The following is a 26,949-nucleotide window of genomic DNA, read 5'->3' on the forward strand; positions in this document are numbered from 1 at the left end:
AACGCGGCTTCCCATTGGAGGAGCTGCCGATTGTGACGCGACGCGTTCCAAAGGGGCAAGAGACCGGGCGGCTCTTCCCAGCTACTGTCGGCTTCGGATGTTGCAAAGGAGCATGCGCGGAGGGGGGGACGCTAGGCAAGGTTTTCCCCCATTTTATTTCCCGCCGGTTTTGGCGCTCTGCAGAAATGCAGGAACCGTTAAAAGGCTGGGGCTCTTGTCAAGGTGCACACGGCTATTTCTGCATACATTTTTAAATAATAATTATATAGAATATATTAGTTTGCTGGCAGTTGTGCAGAGCATTCTGCGCGAATAAATGGCATTCCGTACTGGTTATTGGAGCTGCGTTTGAGAACGCAGCTATGAAATTGTTTTTAGAAGATTTTAGCAAAGATCTGAGAGTTCCCTTTCTCGCTTTGGAATTTCGCCGAGCTTTTAGATGTGTAATTTCCTAAATGCTTGCATTGTTTTATGTTGCTTTGATTCTCTCAAATGACTTGGCAATTGTTATATTTTGTGTTGGAATTATGCATTCTATGAGGTTGTTCCAACAACATTACCGTTAATGCATGTCTGAGGTTGGCGAATTGGGACCATGGGGGGTTTAAAAAACGTTTGAGAATAATTACTGGCAACAGCACTAGATTTTTACCTAGGGACATTCAGATTCTATTTATATTGAAGGTTCTTTCCATCCAAATCGGTCTTTCATTTGGTTCGTAACATACCTCCACAGATAAAATAGAAAACGTATTGTTTAGCAAATCATTGTGACTACAATTTGCAAGTTGCATCACAGTGTTCAGCACTGAGTGTAAAGGAATGAGAATCTACTGTATATATTGTTAAGAGCCTTGGACTAGCGAGTAGTGAGTTTAATGTCCATTCAATCATGAATCTCACAGGCTCTTGGTTTAACCTACCTTTCAGGTAGTAAACTTTCGTTCTTTTACAAAGTGTATGTGCAAGGTTTTTGTGCCAGCATCATGTGTTGAGTATTGTGCTTTTAGATTATATCCTGCTGTTCCGGCAAAATATAATAAAGTATTATGATAATAATACCCTCCTTAGTTGAGGGAGAAGGCAAGCTTCTGTGTGAAAAAGGAGACAGAATTGCAATGAACAGTCAAGGTGTGTATATTTTTAAGGAAGAGCAAATATTAGAGAATTACAATAAGCTTACAGGTGACCTTCCAAAAGAAGCCAAATCCTGCCCCTTAGAATAGTGACGTGTGTCGAATGTAAGACTTTCTTCTGTTTACTGGGGCCAAAATCCTGTGTTTTTCCTTGTTTTACAGCGATCCAGGAGAGACAGGTACAGGAGCCCTGAGAGAACAAACGTTGGCAACGCAAGTAGACAGAAGGGAGTCAGCCCATATTCAAATTCTGCGTATCCAGCTGGCCCTGCCTACCTGCCCCAATTTCCCCTGAACCATCTACTGGGGCTTCTCGCTTCTTCCAGCCACCTCCCACTAGTAACTACCTCTTGCCCTCAGCCACCCTGTCCATTTGTGACATCACAGGAAGTTTGTAGCCCATGGCAACTGCTTAGGGATGCATCTGCACAGCCTCCCATCCTGGTATTGGAAAGGGGAATGTCATGAACGTTACTTAGATGTATTTAGAAATACCTTGATTTAGAAGTAGAAGATGGCTTGCTTAAACTCTGCTGTCCCCTTCATTGCTGCTTTCGGGGAAAGCCTCGTTGGCTTGTGACATCCATGAAAGACAAACACAGATATGGTGAGGGGAATGACCCTTGTTCAATAGTTATCATCCAACCACCTCCATTGGCCAGCCTGCCAACCTCCGCTGGCTTCCACCCATGAATATCTAGTGGTTCATTCGCCCAGAGCCTGGAGGGCAGCCTACACTGCTATCTGAACATGCAGTTCCCAGGCATCCCATGTCTGGTGGGTGACCTATGTCCACACTCTCCATTCATACTTACCCCAGCATCAGCCCGCAAATATCCACACAGCTTTTGTCAATGAACTTCTGAAGGTGAATTTCAACCAGCTTACGTGCACAAGCTTCGGCCCTGCAGCATCCCGGGCTTCCACATGCTAATCACAGCTTCTGCCAGCTCCATCGCCAGCTTCCAACCATGGATATCTGCCGCTTTCAAGCCGCGGTCCTGCTCAGCAGGTACACTTGCCTTCTCATTGCTCCACAGCATCTCATTGACGGATGATGGCCTCCTTCCATTTGCCACTTCGCCTCCATGCGGAAGGAGATCACCAAGTACTGAATAACACAACTGTTGTCCACAGTGTCCTTTTCAAGCTTTGCCTTGGGCTTTCCCCTTGGGCCGCTTTTGTATATCCACTGAGCTGCCATGTGCTTATATGACATCACAGGGCGTCCACAGCCAATAACACCAGCTGGAGAGGCATCATCATCATCACTTCCTCAGGCCTCACAATGGTGGGTGCAGCTAACCAGCCATTTGCCCTTTGCTTGTTTGCTATGTACAGCTCACTCCTTATTTATAATGACATCAGAAAAAGGCATGCCAGAAATCCACCTTCCCATTTTGATTCTCTGGCATCCTATCTGCATAACCTAGCAATTCCAAAATATAGACGCACACTTACTCTCACAAGATTGAATGTATTCCCTCGGCTATACTTGAGGGACGATTGCAACAGATTCCACACGAAAAACGTTTATGTCCCTGTGGAGATGGCAGCACTGAATCGGCGCATGCACTTTTGACTTGCACTCTTTATAAAGACTTGAGGAATGTGATCATCACCCCTCTTCTTTGGTCTATTCCGGGTCACCCAACCACTGCCACAGTGTCCTTTCTCTTGGCAGATCAAGATGAGCAGGTGACAGCAAATATTGAATGGTTTTTAGCTGGGGCAATCAGAATAAGATCCACTATTTGACTGTGTTTTATATAATCAGCTTTTTATTTCTTTTCTGTGTATATTGCAATGTTGTTGCTATGGCCTATGGCTGACGCAAATAAAGTTTCACTCATTCAATCCATAGTGGGGGGTCATTTTTCATCCTGATGGCTGCATTCCCTTGGGTCAGATTTTCCATGTATGGGAACCAACTCCTAAGGGCCAAGGTCCCTTCACCTCCCCCCCCAAAAAATTTGATTAGTTGCATCAGGTGTGCTTGAGACAACACTTTTTTAGTGCTGTTGTGAGGGATTCTATTCAGGGGGTTGAATAATAGACTGGAGAAGCCAGTATAAGTTGCAATTTCAGCTGAAATAGGGGGAACCACTTGAAGCATCTGTTGTATTGAGCTATTTAAGTTGCTTTTGTTTGATTTGCTCATTGCAAACAGCTAAAAGTCTGTTAATTTTGATAATAAGCCTGATTTGCAATGGAGGTTGAATAATTTTGATTGCAACTGTATGACTCTCAGTATGATTTGTACTTTTATCTATGGATATACCGTAAGTAATATAGGTATCATTTTTTTATTCTCATGTAACAGTTTCCCAGGGAGTAGTCATGTTAAACAGTTGAAGCAAAAAGATAATTTTGGCAACTTAAAAATTAGCAAATTTAAAATGGCATAAGATTATTTGATAACAATCCACAGACTCTTAAGTTTCTTTATTCTCTACATTCAACCCGACATGAGTTCTGTATGACACAAAAGCTTCCATTTTTATCAGTAATATGTCAAAGTACATAATTTTGTTTCTTGTTCTATAAAAACAACATGATCACTCAGACACTGATTAGTACAATTTTGCTTTCAATGTCCTTTTCCTCTGGACTATTCCCATGTTGGTGACAGTGCAGTAGAAGCAGATGGAGGAAGCATTCAAGACTCAGGGTAGATGTAAATAAGAATAGAAAAATGCAAGGAGGATCTTGTTTAATCAAAGCTGCTATACAACCCTGCTTTTGTTGGCACAATATTTTAGAATACAATACATTCCAAACTTTGCTGCATCAGTAGTATTTTTTTTAACAACAGCAACATCTACTGACTTTTCCCAAAACTATTTGTTCAAATTAACAAGGTTTTGCCTCCAGGCATGAGCATCAGTAAAACTGAAAAGCAGTTAAGTGAGTACTATTATATCTGTTCTCTTTTTAATCTACATTTGAATTCGCTCAGGAGAAAGACAATTTGCTTTATTATTCAAAGCTGAATATAGAACTTTGTTTTTCAGCATTGTTCTTCAGCAGAAACTATTGATTGTTGTCTTTTTTCCCTTAAAAGTCAGAGGAGCACAAGGGGTTTCAACTGGTTAATGATATGAGGCTGGCAATTTCCTCATGTCTTAAGTATCTATAAACTACTGGGGGGCATGTGGTTTGGAAAGACATGCTTCTACATAGGTTTGAGTCCTGATAGCAGGACCTCCCTTTTTAGAAATGTATTTAATTCATTTATTATATGTTTATCCTTCCCATTCTTCAAGGAGCTTGGAGCACTCCTCCTCTTAGATTTGCCACAACACACTGAGGTAAATTATGTTGGTAGATGGGGACTGCCCTGAGGTTACATGATGTCTTTCCAACCCTAGTCCAACACTCTTTTTAATTACTTAAATCACACTAGCTAAGAAATTAGCTACTTGTTGCACCATCCTGCAAGACCTGTGAGTTTTGCGGACAGCTCACAGTATCACTGAGGGTGCAGGGCCACCATTAAATTAAGTGCCAACTCATGCCAATGTTCAGCTGCACGTGGCTGTGTAGGTTTTTTAAACATACCAATGCAAACCTATGGCTTTGCAATTTGTAATGGCGTTCAAAATAGCATTTTAAAATTTAAACCAGCAGCTGCACCCAGCAGACTCACTCATGAGATTTCATGCAGAAAGTTGAAGCAGTTCCCACATATGCTCAGTGGCAACACTTGATACTATTACTTTTGAGGGAATAATTTGCTCATTCCATTTTATTTCATCCTTCTATCAATGGACCCAGAACAGCATTTTGGCTTCACAACAAGCCCGCGAAGGTAGCTAAAACTGAGAATGAGCTTCCTTTTTGAGCAGGGATTTGACTCCAGGTCCACTTGAACACAAGATTTACGGTATACAGGGTTCTCAAATTGTTTCATTTAGGTGGTATTATGTAGTGTGTCTGCATTTGTGGAGATGGCACATTCATAGCATTAAATATTCCTATTGATTTTTAATTCCTGAAAATTTAATACAATAGCATAATATATAAGAAATAAATGAAGCAATTTAAATGCAATTTAAAATTGCTCAGCACCTAGCACTGTGCATTACAATTGCCACAACAGGCCAAAAGAAAAAGAAGTGTTCAACGAAGGCCCCTCACCGATCTTCAAGTGGTCCAGAAGGAAAAATTCTGGGGGAACCACTGATCTATAATAATTACGGTATCTTCATAGATGACAACAAAGACCAGCTAATCCAGTATTCTGTTTCCAAAAGCAATCAAACAGCAGCCCAACAAAGCAGAATGTGAAAATGATATGCCGTTCCTAATTTTTTTTCTCAGCCTCTGGTATTCCAAGATATACTTTTTCTGTACGTAGAAGTTCAGTTTTAGCCACCATGGCGAATAGCTGTTCTCCTTCCAATCAACCGGAGAAGGAACAGTTCCAGGGAACTTTCTTCCCTTTCCCTGCCAGAAAGAATATTCAAGACAGCAGAACTAAAGAGAACCTATTATGGCTCCATCCATCAGCCAGAGAACTTAAGGGTTGCAGGGATGTGTGAGTTTGGGCGGTGGTAGTGCATTATTGCTGCCTACTCTAAAAATTTGATTGAAAGGCGAGGCATAAACATTAAAAATTAATAAAAATTTTTTTAAGGGGACAGATCCTTGCTGACCTGAATGTAGGATCTGAACCCCCAACCCTATAGTAACTAAACGAAAGTACATTGGCTAATACTCTGGCACAGCAGAGTCAGAGGTACCAGAGGCAAAGGCCGGCAGGATCCTGGTACCTTTCATATATTACATCTCTGAATACATTCCAGTCCCGGCAATGGTTTTCCTTACAGCAACAACTCTATCAGCAGTGTGGAAATCATAAAAATGTAGGCACAACTTTTTCCATTGCTGACACCTGCCACATTTCCACCTTCTTCGCAGTTGTTGATATACTTCTTCCGTACAACTAAGCCATTCCTCCAACTTGCATATATTTTCCATCAGCACTTCTTCACATTGGCATCTCTAGCCATGCTCCCAAATGCACAGCTCAAAGCCCGTCAATGGAGGCTAAACCAAGATTATAAGCACGGATTTCCTAAATAAGAACGACTTCTGTATTCTAAGAGAAAGCAGCTCTCAGGCGGAGGTCTTGCCTTTGACTTGGAGTTGGTTTGAGCTGGGGGTGCCAGCGGAAAAGAACAAGGTTGTAGCAGGGATTCTGCCCCACTCCCTTACAACTGTAATCCTATTTACCCTTCCTTTAGACAGAGTGCATAAGGTGTAGAGGATCAAGCCATACGCAAGCATTTTGCTTTAATAATTATGGCTTGATCCTGCATTCACCCTACACACTGATAATTATTGTAATCATTACTGTGATTATAAATTATTTTATTATTATTAATTGTAAGAATATCCTATGCACCCTATGCACTGTGATAATTATTGCAATAATTACTGTGATTAATTATTTTATTAATTCATGACCATTAATTGTAACAATAATATCCTATGCACCCTAAGCACTGTGATAATTATTGCAATAATTACAACAACAACAACAACAATCTTTATTACGGTCCAAAGACCCAACAAATCGTTACAAAGCAATACACACTAATTACTGTGATTATTTTTTATTATTCTTTCTTTTTGCTTATTCTATTATTATTAATTGTAACAATATCCTATGCACCCTACGCACCGTGATAACTATTGAAATAATTACTGTGATTATTAAGTATTCTATTAATTTATGACCATTAATTGCAACAATAATATCCCATGCACCCCACGCACTGTGATAATTAAATATTTTATTAGTTATTATTTCATTGCCAATTAAACCAATTGCTAATTGTTTTGTTCCCCCAACCAACACGAGACATGGGACCGGGGGGGAGGGGGAGCAGCTCCTCTGACGTCCCTCGGAGCACCTTCGAAGCAGAGGCGCCCTCCCCAAACTCCTAAAATGACATCACTCCGCTTCGCCCCAGGGAGGAGGAGCCGGAGCGAACCATTGTCCCCAAAAGAAGCGGGGGTGGAGGGAAAGAAGGGAAATCCCTTCTCACGTCTCGCCATATCTCCCGAGTGTCGAGCCTCCCCGCTCACCCACACTGACCTCTGAAGCGACACTTGCCCCGGGAGAACCCAGTGTGTACGCGCGTTTTCTACATTTGTGCGTGTCTCCGATCTCTCTATCTTCCCCCCCCATACGGATGGACGCCGCCGAGCTCAGGCGCGAAAGAGAGACAGACAGAGAGCGAGCGAGCGCGCTTTCAGGCAGCTGGCGCGAGGGGGGCGGCTGCGCCTGCGCGAACCGCGCTGACAAGCCCTGCGCTGTTTCCCTTCCCTCTTACGAAAGGGCGGAGGGGAGGGGGAGCGAGAGGGGGGGGAGCCTCGGAGGGGGACGCGCGGGTCTCTCTCGCGCGCGTGCGCGGGGCAGGTAAGCGGCTGCTTGGCGGCCGTTGGGGCTCCGTGAGGCGAGGGAGGTTGGGGGGAGGTGGGTCCGGTGAGGGAAAAGAGAGGCGGCGGCTTCTCCTCCTCCTCCTCTCCCGCCCTCACACGGAGAGCGATGGAGAGAGCCCTTCCCGCCAAAACGGGGCAAGAGGCGGCAGCGCTGGCCTGGCGGCCCCGGGAAGCACCGGGGAGGCGGATCCTGAGGGGGAAACCTTGACTATTATACCGATATAGTATACCGATCTATGTGCGTGCGTGTGTGTTTGCGGTTACCTCAGACGCTGTGCTTCCTCCACAACCCTTGTTTCCTCCCTCAAGAGGGTCGTGAGGACGGTGTTTTCGCGTGTCGGCGGCAGCAGCAGCACCAGCAACAACATGAGCTGCGATTTCAAACCCGGGGACCTGATCTTCGCCAAGATGAAAGGCTACCCGCATTGGCCAGCCCGGGTCAGTAAGGCGCCGCCTCCTCCTTCCCTCATCCATCCCTCCTTCACCTGCGTTCCCACGAGCGCGCTTTTCACGCGCGGGGGGGCGTCCGTGGGGGACGCGCCCCCTTGCCCTCCACCCGCTTTTTTTTCTTCTTGCAGGAATGGGGTGGTTCGGGGTTCACCCGTCTCTTGGGGAGGGAGGGGGCGTGTTCGTGGCGTCCCTGGAAGTGACTTCTCCATCACATTGCAAGGTGCCCACATGCCGCGGTTCGGCTCAGGGTATTTTTTTTCCAGCTAGGTGGTCTTAATGACCTGCAAAAAAAAGGGTCACATTCCTCCCTCCAAAAAACTTGTTGGGCAAATGGATTGGGCCAAATCAGGTGAATGGCTGAGAGCACTACCTGCTCATGGCGTAGCTTTGGGTAATTTACATGGTTTTAGCAATGAGTCCATAAGTGACTGTGGAGACCAATTCTGGATCCACACGTCCTGGCACAGTGGGGACATAGGTTTCCGGGCGGGAGTGGATCCTGGTGAGGGTTTGCCAAGCATGCCTTTCTCTTAGCATGGTTCTTCCTTGTGTCCTGAGTTCAAATGTCTTTAAAGTCCACGGTATCTGAAGAAGTGTGCATGCACACGAAAGCACATACCAATAACAAACTTAGTTGGTCTCTAAGGTGCTACTGGAAGGATTTTTTTTTTATTTTGTGTCAAAGCCCATGACACCTTTGGTAAAGGCTGTTCTCCAACTGGAGCGCTTGCAGGCCAGTGTTTTCCTCTTGTCATTGTTTATACTACGTTTTTAAAGATTTGCCTTAAGAGAGTCTTTAAAGCTCTTTTGTTGACCACCAGCATTACACTTTCCATTCATAAGTTGGGAATAGAGTAGTTGCTTTGGAAGATGATAATCAGGCATTCACACAACATGACCAGTCCAACAAAGTTGATGTTGAAGAATCATTGCTTCAACACTGGTGATCTTTGCTTTTTCCAGTACACTGGCATTAGTTCACCAGTACACTGGTATTAGTTTGGGTAATTTAGTAGGGACACATTGGGTTGCATGTGTCTGTAATAAAAAATATACCTATCCATCTACCTAAAGATGTCTGGGTTAGAAAAGTATGTTTGTTGTCTCTTATTTTCAGGTCGTAGTCTAGAGTCTTTTCTACTGACCAGTTAACATTCAATGTGAGACATTGATGTTGTATACAGTGTAAGGTGGGGGGAGGGCAGGGGGTGGTCATTGCCAAGGAAAAATAACAGATAGAATCTACCAAAGTAACGCTTTCATATTGGGTTGGTGTTGTTTTAAGAATACACTATGTAAAAGGATGAAAGTTTACTATCACCTCCCTTCTCTCTCCCCTGCTCTCTTCTTCTTTATACTTTCTATAACATTAGTGTCTCACATCAAAATATTAAAAAAACCAGAAGCTGTATGTAGGTTTGTAACCAAGGAAAATCTTTAATAAACTTTTTTTAAAAAAATTGAAGAGAGCTAACTGGGGCCTGTTGAGGAAAAGGTCAAAGTAAGATGCTGCTCACCAGTACCGAAAGACTTGCTTGGAAGTCGGTCAAAAAGGTAAAGGTAAAGGTACCCCTGCCCGTACGGGCCAGTCTTGACAGACTCTGGGGTTGTGCGCCCATCTCACTTAAAAGGCCAGGGGCCAGCGCTGTCCGGAGACACTTCCGGGTCACATGGCCAGTGTGACATCGCTGCCCTGGCGAGCCAGAGCTGCACACGGAAACGCCGTTTACCTTCCCGCTGGTAAGCGGTCCCTATTTATCTACTTGCACCCAGAGGTGCTTTCGAACTGCTAGGTTGGCAGGCGCTGGGACCGAGCAGCGGGAGCGCACCCCGCAGCAGGGATTCGAACCGCCGACCTTTCGATCAGCAAGTCCTAGGCGCTGAGGCTTTAACCCACAGCGCCACCTGTGTCCCATTGGAAGTCGGTCAATATTTATCCAAATACATTAAAAAGGGGGGGGGAGAAAAAAAGATTTGGGGCAATTCTGCATGACACAGAATCACACACCAGCATTCAAAGGTGCACAAACTAGATCAGTGTTTCCCAAACTTTTTTGGGCAACGGCACACCTGTTTACTGAAAAAAAATCTCACGGCACACCACCATTAAAGCCCCGCCCCGTGACGTCAGCGCGCAGCGTCACGCCGGGAGGGACGCACGAAAGTGAAAGTTTTTTCCCTCCCCCTTGCCGGGGAACCTCCAAGCTTTGGGGGTGGGAGGAGGCAGCAGAGCGAGGGACTGAGGGACGGCGGCAACTGAGGCGGCGGCGGCTGTTGTGGTGGTGGCGGCGATAGCGGGCGGAGGAGGGGGCGGCGGCGGGGCTTGAGGAGCCGTCGCCGGGAGTTGCTGCTGCTGTTGTTGCTGCTGCTGCCCGGACATGCCGGCCTCCTCCTCCTCCGCTGTCTCGCGCTCCTCCCTTTTGCACGCGCTGCCCCGCCGCTCGGCACCACCACCGCGGAGCCGCCCCCGGCTCGACGCGGATCCTCGCCGCCGCCGCCTCTCACCGCCCGACTCGCCCGCCTCCCTCCCACGGCACACCAGCCAATGTCTGACGGCACAGTAGTGTGCCGCGGAACACTGGTTGGGAAACACTGAACTAGATCACAGCACAGATCCTAATGGTTTTTCATACTGCCCACCCTGTAATCTTATTTGACATTTTTTCCATAGCACTATATTGCCAAAATAAAAATAGTTCAGCATGGATCCTTTGGGTTTCTTTTCTCCACATTCACCTAACCACATGCCACATTATGCTGGCTACATTATAAAAATTAAGACATCTGAAGAGCAGTTCATCAAAGTCTTGTAACCTGAAGATTTAACAAGTTTAGCACAAGCTTTTATGGAATCATGCATCAGTTAGCAAGTGTGGCAGTCTGTGATTAAATCTGCATTTAAAAGAATGCAAATTAAGAATGGTGATTGTTCACCATAGCAATTATTGTCATAATACAATGATTAGATTTACTGTTGTCCCTATTCAGACCAAAATGGATAGAATCCAACTTCATTATTATTACTATTACTTGGTCACCTTACACATTGAAAAGAATTTACACAGAGTAGAAAAGAAAATAGAGTGACTTACACATGCAACACTAAAACTAAAACTAATCAATAAAAACCTTTCAATAAAAGACTTATCTATACAAATAAAATACAGTTCTAGCAGATCCTTCCCTTCCAAAAAAGGCCATAAATACTTAAAAAAACAACCTAAGGACCAAAAGCCCAAGTAAAGAGAACAGTTTGCCTAGAGCCTAAAACTAGATAAAGATGGTGCCAGGTGAGCCTTCCTTGGGAGAGCATTCGTCAAGTCGGGAGTCACCACTGAAAAGGCCTGTTCTTGTGTTGCTCCTATTCAGACCTCCCATGAAGGGCCTCAGATGATAATTGCAGGATCCAGGTCAGTTCTTCATAAGTTCTAATTAAACTGTTTCACACTGTAGTGTCCCTTTAAAGTACCTTTTTTGAAGAATAAATTTAGTGAAGAATAAATAAATTCCACCTTGCAGTGCTTTGCCCTGTGAAACTGTCTGTCACAGCTAATTTGATGCTCTTTTGTAACTGTAAGGATGGTGCTTTGTTACCTAAACAAAGTGGTCCCTTTGGATAACACCACACTAATTAAAAGAAATGCCTCCTTGCTGGGCAGTTATAACTGGGAGGCAAACTGATACCTTCTTCCAGCAGCCAACAAAATCAATGTCAGAATTAGCAGGGAGTCATTCCCTCATTATTAGCATGATCCTATACATGTTTGCTTTCAATAAGTCTTGCTCTGCTTGGTGAGGTTTACTCCCAATTAAATGTACATAGGATTGCAGTTTAAGAGAAAATTGTTTTGACTCTGTTGTCTTTGGTGGTCAGTGACTAACATCTTATATAGGTGAGACCTTCTGTTTTCAACCTACTTCACAAGTGTTCTGAACATTATAACCACCAGTGATTTCTTTACCCCTTTTAGTAGTTTCCTACTAAATCAAAGTGTTTCGTTTAGAGTAAATGTTGCTTTCCCCCCCTTTTCTTAGGTGGATGAAGTTCCTGATGGAGCAGTCAAGCCACCTACAAATAAAATGCCTATATTCTTTTTTGGCACACATGAAACGTAAGTCCTAAATTTACAAAGCTATACTGGTTTAAATAGAGTTACTTCGCTGTTGAACTATAGATTGTACATATTTTAGAGCACAGAGGCGTGACAATATCATTTTTACATTGGGTTAACTTAGTGAAACTGATCTTTTCCCAGGCTTAGTCTAAAGAGTATTTGTTTTCTAAACACAGAACCCTGTTTGTTATTCTGTATTATATTACACTTGTAGTTATTTAATTTTGCCACAATCAACAGTGTATGTCAGTACATGACCAGGACTTCTTGTCATGCTATAGCCGATAGGAGGTGTGAGTTCTTTGTTGTAGTTCTGACCTTTGGAGGCCCTGGAAGTTGAAACCCACAGAAACAAAGAACAACCGTTACTGCTCTTATTGGCTGGTGTGTGGGTCAATGAACCTCAAAAAGGATAATCTAGAGCTGAAAAACGTGTAGCATAGGGCAACCAAAATGATGAAGGGACCTAACCAAGTTCTCTATGAGGAAAGATTACAACATGTAGGGCTTTTTAGTCCAGAAAAAGGGCAAATGAGGAGGGACATGATAGAGATGTATAAGGTTATGCATGGTTTGAAAAAAAAGGTTACAGACAAAAGGATTTATCCCCCTCATAATACTAGAATCCAATGAAGCTGAATATTGGTAGATTCAAGATAGACAAAAAATACTTATTCACAGGGTACATTGTAAAAATCACTACCAGAATATTTAGCATTTGCTACTACCTTGGATGGTATTTAAATTACATTAGGATACTATCATGATGGCTGTGTACTGTCTCCATTATCAGAGGCAATATCGCCTTTGTCTGGTGCCTTCATTATACACTTTTAGGCATCAGGTGAAAATGTTCCTCTTCAACCAGGCCTTGGTCTGACAAACATCCTACATCTTTTTAAATGTGTTTGCACCAGGGAGGGGATTATTGGTTTGTTTTGGTTTTGTTCTTGTTTTTATTGCGTATTTTGTGTTTTTATCCTGTATATGCTATGAACTTTCCTGAGATGTACAGGTGAAGGGAACTCAAATAATTCAAATTTAATTATTAATAAGCTTTCTATGAGTTCCTTCCCCTCATCACAAAAGTGTCCAAAAAGTACACCCTGCATTCATGGGAGCTGAGGCGAAGTGTTTTGAGAATTGTGGGTAGTTATTTGGCATAGCATAGAACTAGTGTGAAGTGGCCTCTCCTGCAGGTCTTTGCGCCCTGGAGCAGTTTCCAGCTCTTAAGAGACACTGTGGAGTAGGAATGAGTGGGGAAAGTAGCAGACAGTGTGTCGGGCATTGTAGAGAGAGACTGGAAAGAAAATGTGAAAGGAATATATGCATTATACTTTGTTAGACCAGCTTCTGTTTACACCATGACCCACAGTTCTTTGAGAATTAGGCCTTCCATACATTTTGTGCAGTCTTATTGTAGCAAATGCCAAAGTGGAGGCTTAGCGTCAAAGCATAAAATCAATGTTTATGATCCAAGGTCATTATAATATAAAAAAATTGCAGTTTCTCCCTCCTAATTTAGTTACTTTGCACTTTGCCCAATGCTACAGTGTTATTTTTTCAGTTGGAATTATTAGATCTAGGCACAGTATTCCAGTGTGACATGTAGTAGTATTATATTTACTGTCAAATTTCAATCCTTTCCCTGATAACTTCAAAACTGATACAGCACTTTTCACTACAATAGCACTGTTGAATGTGCAAAATGCCACTTAGGATTAGTAGTGATGGAGAGAGTCAGGGATAGGAAAATGGATTGAATATTTTATTAATTCATTTTGGGGGATGACTTCACTTCCACATTCCAATCCCAAAATAATGTACGTGTGTGGTTACAGCCTACTGAGACCTATGTATTTGAAGTCAGGATCTTCTGTTTTTGTTCCTGCATATATTGCTTCAAAATGTGGATTCTCACCTGTACTTCTGTTGCCAGGTTTGGAGAGATGCTTTTGTTGTTTGGGGGCATTTGAGTGCTAAATATCTACAATATTGGTTTTCTTGTTTCTTCCTGATAATTTTAGAATAAATAGCACTGAATACATTAGGTTCTCAGTTACAAGTGTATGAGAAAACTTCTACTATTTACCTGTGGCTGCTGGTGAGGAATTTGTCCTTTTAGAAATTATAGCCTTTATATTCATTAGTGAATGCTAATAATGACACTCAGAAAAGCTTTTCTAAAAGAATAGGTTTAAATATTAAACGGTTCCCATTCAAATTACCAGTTTTAATAAGAAATGTGGAGTGTACCTTGAATATTTGGGCGTCTCACTTTCTTTGTAGAGCATTTTTGGGACCAAAAGATATATTCCCCTATGAGGAAAACAAAGACAAATATGGCAAACAAAATAAAAGGAAAGGCTTCAATGAAGGCTTGTGGGAAATTGTGAACAATCCAAAAGTAAAATTTTCTACTCAGCAGGTAAGTTACTGTCTAATGTGTATAGACTAACAATTTAGTCAGCTATTTCTAGTACCTTATTGACCTGACAGTGTCTGTTCTGTGTCCTGAGCCTATTATGCCAATATGGTGTTTTCAGGAACCATAGGTATCAGAATGCTGCTGTTGTGGTTTAATAGATCAGGTTCCCCGTTACTGGATTGGACATTTCATGCCATTGCCTCTACCTATCTTCTCACATGACTACTATTCCGTTTTAGAGTACCTCCTCACAGTTAATCAAATGGTCAATCCCAGGCCTTTTTGAGAAGCTTTCTTCCTAAGGGAAGGGCAGCCCCTGCCAGAGTAAATAGGTAGCACAATTCTTGTAGAACAAGTGAGTGGCAGCAGCTGCGGACCTTTCTTACAAGGCTTGTTGACAAGAAAGAATTGTATATACTTGAGGTAGCCAATGTTGAGCCTTTCAGATGTTGGACTCAAACTCCCATTATGCCCAGCCAAAATGATCAGTGGTTGGAGATGATGGGAGTTGTAATCCAGCAACATTTAGAAGATGCTACATTGGCTACCCCAAATATCCTTACAGCAAACTCAGTTCTCCAAGTGCTGGTCCTTATGTAGCCAATGAGGGAAGTATCAGTATGCTTCTAGGTTAGTACAATAACATTTACGAAAAACCCCAAAGGAAATGCTTGCATTGACTGAACAACCTATTTAGTGCTATGTTGAATGCAGTCCTTTAATTGTAGGGTGGATTTCTAAATTCATTACATAGTAAACCCTGGTGAGTTCAATGAGCCTTTGAGTAAATTTTATTACAATTTTCCCATTAATCACTGAAGTTTTCTGTATAGTGTTTTTAATATTTGCTTTATGCAGCACGCTACCCTGAAATTTTATACGATGAAGTGTTGTATAAAAACGTTGCATATATTTAATTGTTTTTAATCACACAATTTTGAAATTGCTGTTCTTGTGTCTTTGTTTCCTGCTGATTTACGTATATGTTGTCAATATTTTTGTCCATAGCCCCATCCAGCTATTAACCCTACAGTTGTTAAAGAAACTGATGAAGAAACTAGCTTAGATACCACAGAGGACAATGAACAAAAAATGGTGCCCAAAAGGAAAAAGCTGACTGCTCTTAAAGTAAGTGATCAATATCTCATCCAATGCTACAATTCTATGATTTAAGTTAGTCGTGAGTGGCTAAGAATTTATTTCATTGGGTCTACTCTGAGTATAACTTAGTATACGATCACCTTGTAATGTTAAAGATAGGGCAAAGGTGAGGGTATAAAGTGCAGTATGAGAGGAAAAGGCAGTGGTAAATCAGTTTCCTTCATTGGATATAATAGAAAATTGGTTTAAGAAACCAGAACATCTTCATCAAGGTTATAAGGACAGACGCAAGAGGGAAGTTGTTTGCAAATGGATGGTGGGGACATGAAAACTGGACCATTTTCCTCCTTTGAATTCTGTTTAGGCTTTTGGAGGCAATCACTTCTCCACCTGATTTGAAGTCTTTGCTAGCTCTGTTCTTGTTCCTGTTGCATAGCCCATTACATCATAGATGTTATAGGCACTGGCGGAGGAAGAGGGGGGTGGGGGGAGCGCACTGCTCCTGGCAGCACAATCCTGGCGGGGTTCCATCGCGGCTGGACGCCCCGCCCCTGCCTGCTCTGCCCCCCCCCCCAGTGCCAGAGCATGAAGCTCTGCCACTGGTTATAGGAACAATTAATTGGGAATCAGGTTCCCAATAAGATAAGGCGGGAAGCCATGTGCTGATTTTGACTTGAGATCACTTCATTATCTGTGGACTGAACAAGACTGGTGTCCTGAACACAGGAGGGGCAGAATGCTCAGCACTTGTTATTCAGAAAGAAGCTCCACACTTCCAGTAGCCAAGGCACAACTTACATAAAGTTCTACACAAAGCAATTTTGATGTTAATTTATATTTAACAAGATTTATATACTGGCTAATTAAAAAAACAACTCTAAGCTGTTTAGATAGCTTTGACTAAACAAAAAGGTTTTTAGCCAGCCTCAAAAAGAATACAATTAATGCACCTGATTAATATTCATATAGTTAAGTAAAGGACCCCTGTACGGTTAAGTCCAGTCAAAGGCAACTATGGGGTACAACATTCATCTTGCTTTTCAGGCCGAGGGAGCCGGCATTTGCCTACAGACAGCTTTCTGAGTCATGTGGCCAGCAGGACTAAACCGCTTCTGGCACAATGGGATACTGTGACGAGTGCCAGAGCTCATGGAAACACCGTTTCCGTATTCATATAGTTACAGCTGTATACAGAACATAAAGTCTTGTTGACCTTCTAAACTGATGCTCATCCTGTGATGTTTTTCTCCAATGTGTATTATTGAAAAAGTTTTGAATCCCAAAGAAATAGATGGCACACAACCATGCTTAAGTGCCTGTTCAGCTCTGAGTTAAGAGAGCTGATGGCTTTCTCTTGCATGAGAGTGTTCTGGGGCACAGAATATTTCTGGGCATTAAGGTCAATGTATGATGATAACAGAGGAACTTCAGATACCTGCTACTTATGTTAGAGTTTGGGGTTCAAATGGAACCTGAGACACTTGTGCCAGTATGCCTGGTAACCTTACAATGACACGCCCCTTACAGGCCACTAGTAAAAGAAAAGGTTGATTAAAAAGGTACAAGTTATGTATATCCTGTCTATGTTCTGCATGGAAAGAGCATTTCTGACAGCTTGGATGAAGATTTTTAGGACTGAACCTATATCTCATTGGGATCCTCTTATCACATATTTTATATGTGTCTGCCAGTCCCAGATTAGGAAATCTATGTTAGTATAAGTTTTTGGAAAATGAAAAAAATCATATGGATACAGTTAACCATGTTTACTTTGCCTTTCAAAAACAAATTCTGATGTAGCTTCATGAGGACTGCACTTTCATCATTAGGCACCTATACAGACCTTACATAGATGTAAATTTTTAAAAATGATATTTGTATCTCATTCCCAGGGTTCAGTTAAGCAGGATAATATAACCTCTGAAGCTGAAATAGAAGAAAAAGAGATGGAAATCTCGAAAGATGATGATTCTTCAGAAAAACCTAGTGAAGTATGTGACTTCGAGAAATTTGGATTGTTGTTCTTTTTTATTGTTCCCAGTTTACATTTAATTTTGGGAAATGAGGGTCACACACAGCTTCCCATTTTGAGCAGCACCTGGGCTCTGCATAAATACTTTTTTCTCTCTGTACACAATACAACATAGGTTCTCCTCTCTTTGTAGTGACACAGGTTTTTCTGAACCCCTTGTCCTCTCTGTAACATTTTCTCTCTGCTCATTGCTACCACTGTTATACTGCACTCTTTTTGTGCTACCGTTTCTCCATTAGTGCATATTGCTGCGGGTCTGTCTCCAACTCCCAGGACTGACCCCCGTCTTCTTTAAAGTTTGGTAACAGCTCACAAGACTAATTGCATAGTGAGGATGTGTCCGATGCAGATGGTCTATGCAGATTGCTTACTGAACAAGTTGGAGGAAGTAGTGCCAACTCCACTTTGCACCTCTGAATCCAGGAATGGAAGGAAGGAAGGAAGTAGACATGAGAGGTGTTTGCATTAAATGCCAAACCATGATTTAGTGCTCTGTGCATATGCAAAAAGGAACCTCTGCATTCTCTGAGGCTTGATTGCCCCTCCCCCCCCATGCAAGTCCTACTTTAATTTCAACTTTCAACAAATCTTGGCTTGCTGGATTTTTGTTTAAAATAAACTGGTCAGTTTCCAAGTAAGTAAACTTTAAAATGTGGGTTATAAAGCTGGCTCATTAAACAAACTAGAGTGTATGGTTTATATGAAATGACACATTTTATAAAAAGTGAAACGAAACAGCTGAAGCTGTCCTCCCAGCAGTACAGGAGGAAAGGTTCACCTCCTTGCTGCTTATAGAATTATTATTGAAGCATTACATGTGAACCAGGCCATAGCTATGCAGGGATTATCTCATCCTCTGGCTGGGTGCTCACCCCACTTGTTACACTGGCATTTGGGGAGCTGCAGCAATGTGAGCCTGACTTGGTTAGCACAGCCTCAGTTTATTAAAACCAGTACTAACTGGTCTTTCCCAATATCTGCCATCTGATGCTTTTATTGAAGAAGACAGAGACTCATACTTAAGTCTTCTTGCATTCAAAGCATATGTACTACTACTAAGCTATTGCCTCACCCCTTGAACATTCCTATACTGGCAGGGTAACATGATTCCTTGTGGGAGAAGTCGATGCTATTGTTGCTGACCATCCTAGCTAGTAACTGAGGCAGTGCTGGTGTGTATAAGAGGAGGAACATAGGCCCAAACATTTATACATGACCCCAGGGGCACAGGTAGGAACTGCAGTTTTTACCTAACCAGTGTAACATACAAACAATGGCTTAGAGATGAGAGAAGACTACAAACAATGGTGAGCTGGAATTGCTTCAGGGGGCTGTAGTTAGTTTGCACAGACCTAGTATAAATATCCATGTAAATGGAGTATAGCTAGCTAAATAGATTTGAGCTGTGCAATTTGATGAAATTAATGTGCCTCAGACCTAAACACATCTAAAAACAAATCTCATTTAATTAGAGCGCACTTTCAAGTGTATAAATGAGTATTTTTTCCTTGAATGGCAAGTCCCTTGTGCTATATGAAGTGCTGTCAAAAATCTTCTCCTTTTAAAGGTAGTTTGCCATGCAGCATGTGGGCTGCTGCTTGAGAAAAAGAAATCCCTTAAACTCACCTTCTTTGGGACATGTAGAATTCCATGGGGTGGGTGGGGGCGTTAGCATAAACTTAAGAATTTCAAAATTACACAGACAATTTTTATAGTTAATTTTAGTACTATTTCTGCCCTTAGGATATTGAGAAATCAGATGATGCACCTATCCCTAAGGTGGCTAGGAGGGGGAGAAAAAGAAAGGTAATATTTAGAACTTTTATAGTTTGGTAAATACAGATTGGATTGTCAATTGTTTTTCAAAACCATTGGTTGCCTATGAAAAGACACACAAAAATAACCTTAACAATTACTACAAAAAATTCATTACTTCAGAATATGTTGCTAATATGTATAAAATCAGTCCTTTTTTTTTTACTCTTACTATCAGTCACACTTTTTTCCTGCCCTTCGCCTACTCTGTCTTCCACGACAGTGGGTGGGATACAAATGAACCTAATGATATTTGGTCAAGTGGGGCTCCTGCTAATGGGGAGCCCCTTTTAAAATCTATTTTCTTTATCCCCTGAAGCAGATTTTCAGGTGGAAAAGGAAACATTGGGGGGGAATTGTGTCTTCTTTAATCAGCAAGCAGTGGGAGCTCCCTTTCCCTGAGCAGCACACACAGGATCTTAGGATCCAACCTGGTGACAGACTCAAAGTGTCTCAGTGAATAGGGACTTCAGCTTGCATCTTTCCAGTCTGAACCAGATATATTATGCTGTATACTATATAAAATCCATTTTTCATAAGCTCTTCCAACATTTGGAACAGTTGTGCAGTTTGTTCAAATTAAATGAGGAAATTTGTTTTCAATACAGGCTGAAAAACAAGCAGAAGTTGAAGAGGCAGCAGTGGCAGCAACAGCTGCAGTGCCTACAGCTCCAAAAGCAAGTCCTAAAAGAGGAAGGCCAGCTGGTAAGTTACAGAGCCTGTAAAATGTTCCTAATGTGTGCAGTCAGTTGAACTATGTTTTCTCCTCCCTCTCCTCCATCCCAGCAGGAAAAACAACCCCCCCCCCAAAAAAACCCCATACTGCTCATGATAAACTAGCATGTTGTATATGGAGAAATCTCCCTGGATTGATTTTCTGTGTGCTTATATTGGGTAGAGAGATCTCTACTGCTTGATTCTGCTTATACTGTACACCGGCCAAAATGATGATTTAAACTTGAAATGTTTAAAGATCTTTCTACAGGTAACGTCGTCATACAAAATTATTATAGAACATTGTTTTACATATGAAGCTGTGCTATTTGGTACTAATGTGAATGTATTTGATTGCATTGTTTCATTTGTACAATACCTTTTTGAAAATGGGTTGTAAACTTTCTGTATATTTCTGTACTCCTGCAATAATGCAGTGATCAGCGAGATCTGCCCATCTGCAGTATTTTAATAAATATATTTGGGATAGCTGCAGTTTACAAAGACATCTATCCTCTTCCCCCTGAAATTTATTCTTATGCTGTGAGTCTAGGGTACCTGCTAAAATGGGAATATTTAGGTGAAACTTCACGGGGACAGGAAGATAGTATTGTGCATACAAACACATAATGGATTGTAGTGTGCATGGTTAATTTGCTTCTGTCATCCCATAGGCATACATCTAACAATATATGTCATTGGTATCTGCAAACTTGGGAGCTATGCTAATAATTATCTATGGAGTTGGGAGCAATGTTGTTGTAAACCTCCAGTTTTAGAGTTACAAAAGTATACAGAACATATGTTAATAAAAGTGTGTTATTTTATGTGTATGTATGTTTGGTACATTTTCTAGTATAGAATAAATTAGCATGCTTATTAAGGACTGCAACTGTTTGCCTCTATGGAAAAACAAAGAAGCCAGTGTATTAGGCCTTTCATAACACTCTACATATTAGTATATTTTGTTTGGTTAACACATCCTGGGCTGCAGCATCTAGGCTTAATTAAATTAGTCATCTTGTACGGATGATTCTCTCCAAGACAGTCAATTAAAATTGGGTTGAAGAGAAAGCTCTACTACTGGCTTTTTAATTTCTTCTTTTAATGATCAGCTAAAGTGAAATAGTTAGGCTGTATTTAATTAAAACTTTTTTTATGAATCAGCTTCTGAAGTAAAGATTCCAAAACCCAGAGGAAGACCAAAATTGATTAAACCAGTCTGCCCTCCTGAGAGTGATGTGTAAGTTTGTTTTTAAGCATTGGCATTTGTCATGGAGAGTTAGGAATGCAATGGGTTAAAATAGAAATTACATCAAATATGCAAGTATGTATGAATGACTTGACAGATGAGTGCTTGAAGGGGCATATTGCTATTATAGGTTGACCTCTGCTTCACCCCAGATTTGCCATGCCCTATACCCTCAGGCAGGTTCCTATGAACATATAGCCAAGTCTCATTTTAGGTCAGAAGAGACATTTTGATTTCTAACTGAACTTCTCCCTATTGCAATGGATTCCCTGCAGCCACATAGGATAGAAGCAGGTGAGCAACTTGCTGCGGGGGCCATGTGTGAAACATCACCTAGTCTCTTGATCTAGATTGTTCATGGATTATTACAGCTACTAGATGGAGATTGACTGGTTGGATCCATGAAGTGATTAACACTTCATTATGAAAGGGAGCACACAGGGCTGCTGCTTCAGAAAACATCATTGGATTCATGGTGAGCCACAAGCTGTTAAGTAGCTTTACATGCTCCTGTAAGTAATTTTGTGTTGGCTGTCAGGAGTATGGACCATTCCTTAGTTCACATTAAACAGGGGCAAAACTAGGCTTTATTTCACCCAGGTCAAAGACCCAGTTTGGCACCCTTGTTCATTTGCGTGCACACACAGAGACAGACAGACAGACAGACAGACACTAGGAGCCTCAATGATGCCCCTCCGGAGGCTTCACCTCCTGGTAGATACGGTTCCGCATGCAATAATTCATTTTCATAGGGAAAAGGAGATTGAGCTGGCTAGAGGGTAAAAGAAAATGTACAGTGGTACCTTGGGTTACATACGCTTCAGGTTACAGACTCTGCTAACCCAGAAATAGTGCTTCAGGTTAAGAACTTTGCTCCAGGATGAGAACAGAAATCGTGCTCCAGCGGCGTGGCAGCAGCAGGAGGCCCCCTTAGCTAAAGTAGTGCTTCAGGTTAAGAACAGTTTCAGGTTAAGTACAGTCCTCCGGAACGAATTAAGTACTTAACCCGAGGTACCACTGTATTCTGTTTTGGTTTGGATTGCTTTTAGTGTTCACGAGGAAGATAAGAGTAAAAGAAAGGGAGCTGAAGAAAAACCACCCAAAAAACTGCAAAAAAAGGATGAGGAAAGTCAAAGAGAAGAAGACAATGTAAAAAAAGACCCAGAGAAGAAAGAAGGCAAAAAAGAAGCTGAGCCAAAAAGGAAAACTCCCAAAGTGGGATCAGCATCAGCCTCAGATTCTGAAGAAGACGGAGAAGAGCAGGAAGGGAATAAAGTATGTGTTTGTCCAGTCTTTCAGTTAGGGAAACCTTTTGGTGCATGCCAAGCTATATTCTGCAGCTAGTTTCTGGTGCTCCATGTGAAATGTATTTTTCTTGTTTTATGAGGTAAACTGTTAGGACCTGATTTTAATGTAAAGCCGTGGCCAACTTCAATGGCTTGGTGCCACATGGCAAAAATACTTTTAAGGACCTGATATGCTCTGTGCATCATGTGGTACTGATGATCTCATGGAAATAATGGGGCTATTTTGGAGTTATTTTGTTTAAAAGCATTTCTGTACTGCGTAATCTAAGCAGTGCACAAGAATCCAACATAAAAACAATATTGGAAAAGCATATAAACAGAAATTCAGTCATAACAAGACCGACTTTTATGAGTCAGGGAAAGCTCAAATATATCTTTACAAGATGTCTGAAGCAACTGATGGCTTCAGCTACTAAAATCAGTTTTCCTTTCTATTCAAAATTAAAATGGTACAGAAGAAAAAAGGAAGAAATATCCAAGGGCCTCACAGAAGGAATATTTTAAAAGCCCAACATGATCGTGAAGGAGCAGAGAGAAAACGTAAGCAGGAAGAGCAAATGGAAGTAGAATTGTGAGTATATTCTAACTGCTTTTGTAAAAATTGAGCAGTTATGTGACTAGGACATTGAAAGAAAAGAAAGATTCTCTACCATTCTTTGTCTAGTAGTGTCTTTGTAAATACTATTTAAGCTGAAATCCCACAGGGCACATTTGGATAACCAAAAGGCAGTAGAAAGTGGCTTAAGTGGCTTTTAGCTGGCGGAGAGACCTGCTCTCATAACAGTGTGTACACTCACAAGTTACACTACCAGAGGCCCCCAGTATACCTCCAGAGAGCTCCATGGGCAGAGGGAGGGAAACGGATATGTTGAGAGTGGCTGCAGATCCACAGGATCCTAAGCCCCCTAACACAGACCACGAAACGGCACCAGCCTACTCTGTAGCTGACATAGTTAACTCCACTCCCACCACTGCCATTGTAGTCAATGAGAAGAAAAAGAAGAAGAAATGGAAAACAGACAGTATGACTTTAGTTGTGGAAGTTGCTCTGTCAAAGATTCTACCACCACCAGGATTGATCTCTAAGTCTCTGAAGAATATTCATTTACTTCCAGAAGTTGAGAATTATTTACTTTAAATTGTTGGGTAATTTTATAGGCAAAACAAAGAAGAAGGCAAAAAACCGGAAGCTAAGAAGATGGAGAAAAAACGAGGTTTGTAGTGAAAGGTTTTTTATGTTTAGTAAATTTTGTATTACAAAGGTATACCCAAAGGAAAGCATACACAGGTGTGTTTTTTCTGCAGTTCCCTTTTCTCCCACATGTGTAAATGTCATTTCAACTTTTAAATATCTGCTTGGAACTGACAGCATACAGAAATTTAATTTGCTTTATGACATGAAAGCTCGATGGCTTGTCAAGACTTTGTTTCTATTCATAGTGTCATTGCAAAATCCCTGATACCGTTAAGGTGCTAGGTACACTTCATACATTAAAATGTGTCTGTAGGAATGTGCTGCTTTATAGGAACATAAGTCTTACTAAAATGTTCTGGTTTTGCTATGAAAAAGCAAATTGCATTGTCTGCGTTTCAGCTTAAATTTGTATGCCAATATTATTTTGAGTACAGTCAGAATAGTGCAGTTTTATTACTGGCTTCCAGTTTTGCTTTATCAGTTTTGGTGTATTTTACTCAAAGTTGCTCAAAGGCATTTTCCCCATTCGGATTTTATATTCACTATCATTTAAGATATGTTTTGTTAATATTTAGAAACATCAATGGATTCACGACTTCTAAAGATACATGCAGAAATTAAAAACTCACTCAAAATCGACCACCTTGTGAGTATATTGTGCTAATACCATTTGTTTCTGAAAGCTGACAAAAGTGTGTGTTTGTTTGTGTATTGTTAAAGTGAATTAAAAATGTATATTCTTACGAAACAACTTTTCGGTTTGGCCTAGTGGTGTCCTTTTCTGACTTAGTGATATACTTAATTTGATTGCCTTGGATTAAATAAGAGAGATGGTGTTAACTGTATGAAGTTTAGTGTGAGGATGCAGAATGTCAGAGTAAAATAGTTTGCTATATACACAGTGCCCCAAGAGAACAGTTCATTTTCTGTGAGTTAAGCCCATTCAGTTAAAATATCCCTGCTGTAAAATCACACTGAAGTCTTGTGTGTTTTTAATTTTACAATGTTTTGTCCAAAATTGTGTGTAATAGTGATGTTCCCTCCACCATCACCTTGAGATTGAACATTTGGGTTTTCATATATTAGGATGTAAACAGGTGCATTGAAGCATTGGATGAACTTGCTTCACTTCAAGTAACAATGCAGCAAGCTCAGAAGCATGCGGAGATGATTTCAACACTTAAGAAAGTAAGATTGGTGGCTTTTATGATAGAGAAATTATGAAGATTGTTTAGCCTGTTCATGAATCCTTTAATGTAAAACTTCTTTGTTTAAAAATAGTAGAATGCAAGGCAAGGATTGCAAAACTTAATTAGCAAAAAAATAGACATGGGATTGCAACAAAATGTTGATCCATGGGGTACTTTTCTTCAGGGGTTATCCTCTCTATTCCCCCTTCTGTTTTCCATTCCTGTCCATCTGTCAGACAGCATTCTGTGCTCTCATATCTTTAGTTCTCAACGAACTGTTATAGGTGTTGGTAAGCTGGAACACTGGTATGCATTTGCAGATTCATCAAAGTATTGGCTTTTTTCATTTGTTTTTGTGGGCAGCTCCAGTTTCCATCTCTGTGGACATAGAAAAATAGGTTCTTGATATGAACCAGGAAGTAACCATCCAAGCAATGAGATCATTATTTCTGCCCTTTTTAGATTTGTGTCTCTTCCTCCATCCTCCTTTTCCAGCCACTCCATTCCCTCTCCCAGCCCAGTTTTCAGTACCCACCCCACTCCACAAAACCCCAGTCAGTCAATATTCAGTTGTCAGTGAGCAAATGCAGTTCTCGTGAAGCTGTTTGGGGTGGCTTCTCAACTTCTGCAAACTTCAGGGTTCTCACAAGACTGCTAATACTTTGTGCAGGAGAAAGAGGGTAGGGTTTGATTATAGCTACATAAGGACAATTTCTTAGTCTTGATATCAGTGTTGGTATATAGATGGTGACTGTTTCAGTAAATACTAGGTGGCTTTGAGCAACTTGATGATATTCTCATATATTAACTGACCTATCTCCTCCCACACCCCAAATATCTGTCTGTCTGTCTGTCTGTCTGTCTATCTATCTATATCTGTCACAGATACGGAAATTCAAGGTCAGCCAAGTTATCATGGAAAAATCATCTATGCTCTACAACAAATTCAAAACCATGTTTCTTGTTGGAGAAGGGGATTCTGTTCTTTCACAAGTATTGAATAAGTCACTAGCTGAACAGAAGCAGCACGAGGAAGCCAACAAAACCAAAGAACAATGGAAGAAAGGACCAAATAAGAAAGCTGAAAAGGACAAAGATCAAACAGGTGTGTGCAGTTCATCAAAAATATTTATTTCAAAAAAAATATTATTTCTTAGCACAATTTAACTGGCGCACCATTTCCTGTATATATTCCAGTTTCGGATAAGCTCTGGAATTCTGAATTTAATACAAAGCACTCCTTTGCCAGTGCTTAGTCACAGCACACTTTAGCTGTATTGGTAGCAACAGACTAGGTTTCATGGTAAAGTTTTCATGTTGTGGTTTACCATTGAACACACAGAACTCCTGCTTTGCTCCTCCCCTAGCAGGAACAATAAACCACAATTCCTACCTCAGGGTTGTGCCCAGACCTGTGATGGTTGCTTGTTTCACTCTAAGCTACAATTGGTAAGTTTTGGCTTTCCATTTGGTTCATAGCAAAACAGACCACGATCCCCAGTTTGGACATAATGCTAGACCAGGGATTATTCCTCATGGCTTAACCATGATACGCAAACAGTGAATGAATGAATTTGAGAAGATGTTGCATTTGTGTTCAAGAATCCACAAATTTGGAAGCTATGGCTCTAATAATAGTACTTGCATGCTTTTTAAGTATGTGAAGATAACAAAAACAAAATCTTGTTTTGAGTACAATACCATTTTGGTAGTTACAGGTTTCTGCACTAACAGTGCAGTTTCCCGTGTTATAACAATGCC

The 26,949-nt window shown here is 41.3% G+C and overlaps 1 protein-coding gene and 1 long non-coding RNA gene across 3 annotated transcripts in view; both read left to right on the forward strand.

The window, feature by feature from the left end:
• Nucleotides 1–60: 60 nt before the first annotated feature.
• Nucleotides 61–2,993, forward strand: LOC309360502. The gene is made up of 2 exons (XR_014164194.1): nt 61–222; nt 1,299–2,993. It is a non-coding gene; the product is annotated as an uncharacterized lncRNA (long non-coding RNA).
• A 4,481-nt stretch (nt 2,994–7,474) lies between these two features.
• PSIP1 (PC4 and SRSF1 interacting protein 1) overlaps nt 7,475–26,949 on the forward strand; it is a 21,055-nt gene continuing 1,580 nt past the window's right edge. Inside the window, exons 1-15 of one of the 2 annotated variants that reach the window (XM_081895106.1) lie at nt 7,475–7,566; nt 7,859–8,027; nt 12,075–12,151; nt 14,444–14,582; nt 15,591–15,710; nt 17,576–17,674; nt 19,459–19,521; nt 20,139–20,235; nt 21,412–21,487; nt 22,546–22,771; nt 23,259–23,374; nt 23,962–24,017; nt 24,574–24,644; nt 25,085–25,186; nt 26,074–26,293. In XM_081895106.1, coding sequence (XP_081751232.1) covers nt 7,956–8,027; nt 12,075–12,151; nt 14,444–14,582; nt 15,591–15,710; nt 17,576–17,674; nt 19,459–19,521; nt 20,139–20,235; nt 21,412–21,487; nt 22,546–22,771; nt 23,259–23,374; nt 23,962–24,017; nt 24,574–24,644; nt 25,085–25,186; nt 26,074–26,293 — 1,534 coding nt within the window. In that variant the 5' untranslated portion in view covers nt 7,475–7,566; nt 7,859–7,955. The remainder of the gene's footprint in view (nt 7,567–7,858; nt 8,028–12,074; nt 12,152–14,443; nt 14,583–15,590; nt 15,711–17,575; nt 17,675–19,458; nt 19,522–20,138; nt 20,236–21,411; nt 21,488–22,545; nt 22,772–23,258; nt 23,375–23,961; nt 24,018–24,573; nt 24,645–25,084; nt 25,187–26,073; nt 26,294–26,949) is intronic. The other variant, XM_081895107.1, reaches the window with a different exon arrangement.

This window comes from Podarcis melisellensis, assembly GCF_964234715.1.
Source record: "Podarcis melisellensis genome assembly, chromosome: 17".
Taxonomy (NCBI): Eukaryota; Metazoa; Chordata; class Lepidosauria; order Squamata; family Lacertidae; genus Podarcis; species Podarcis melisellensis.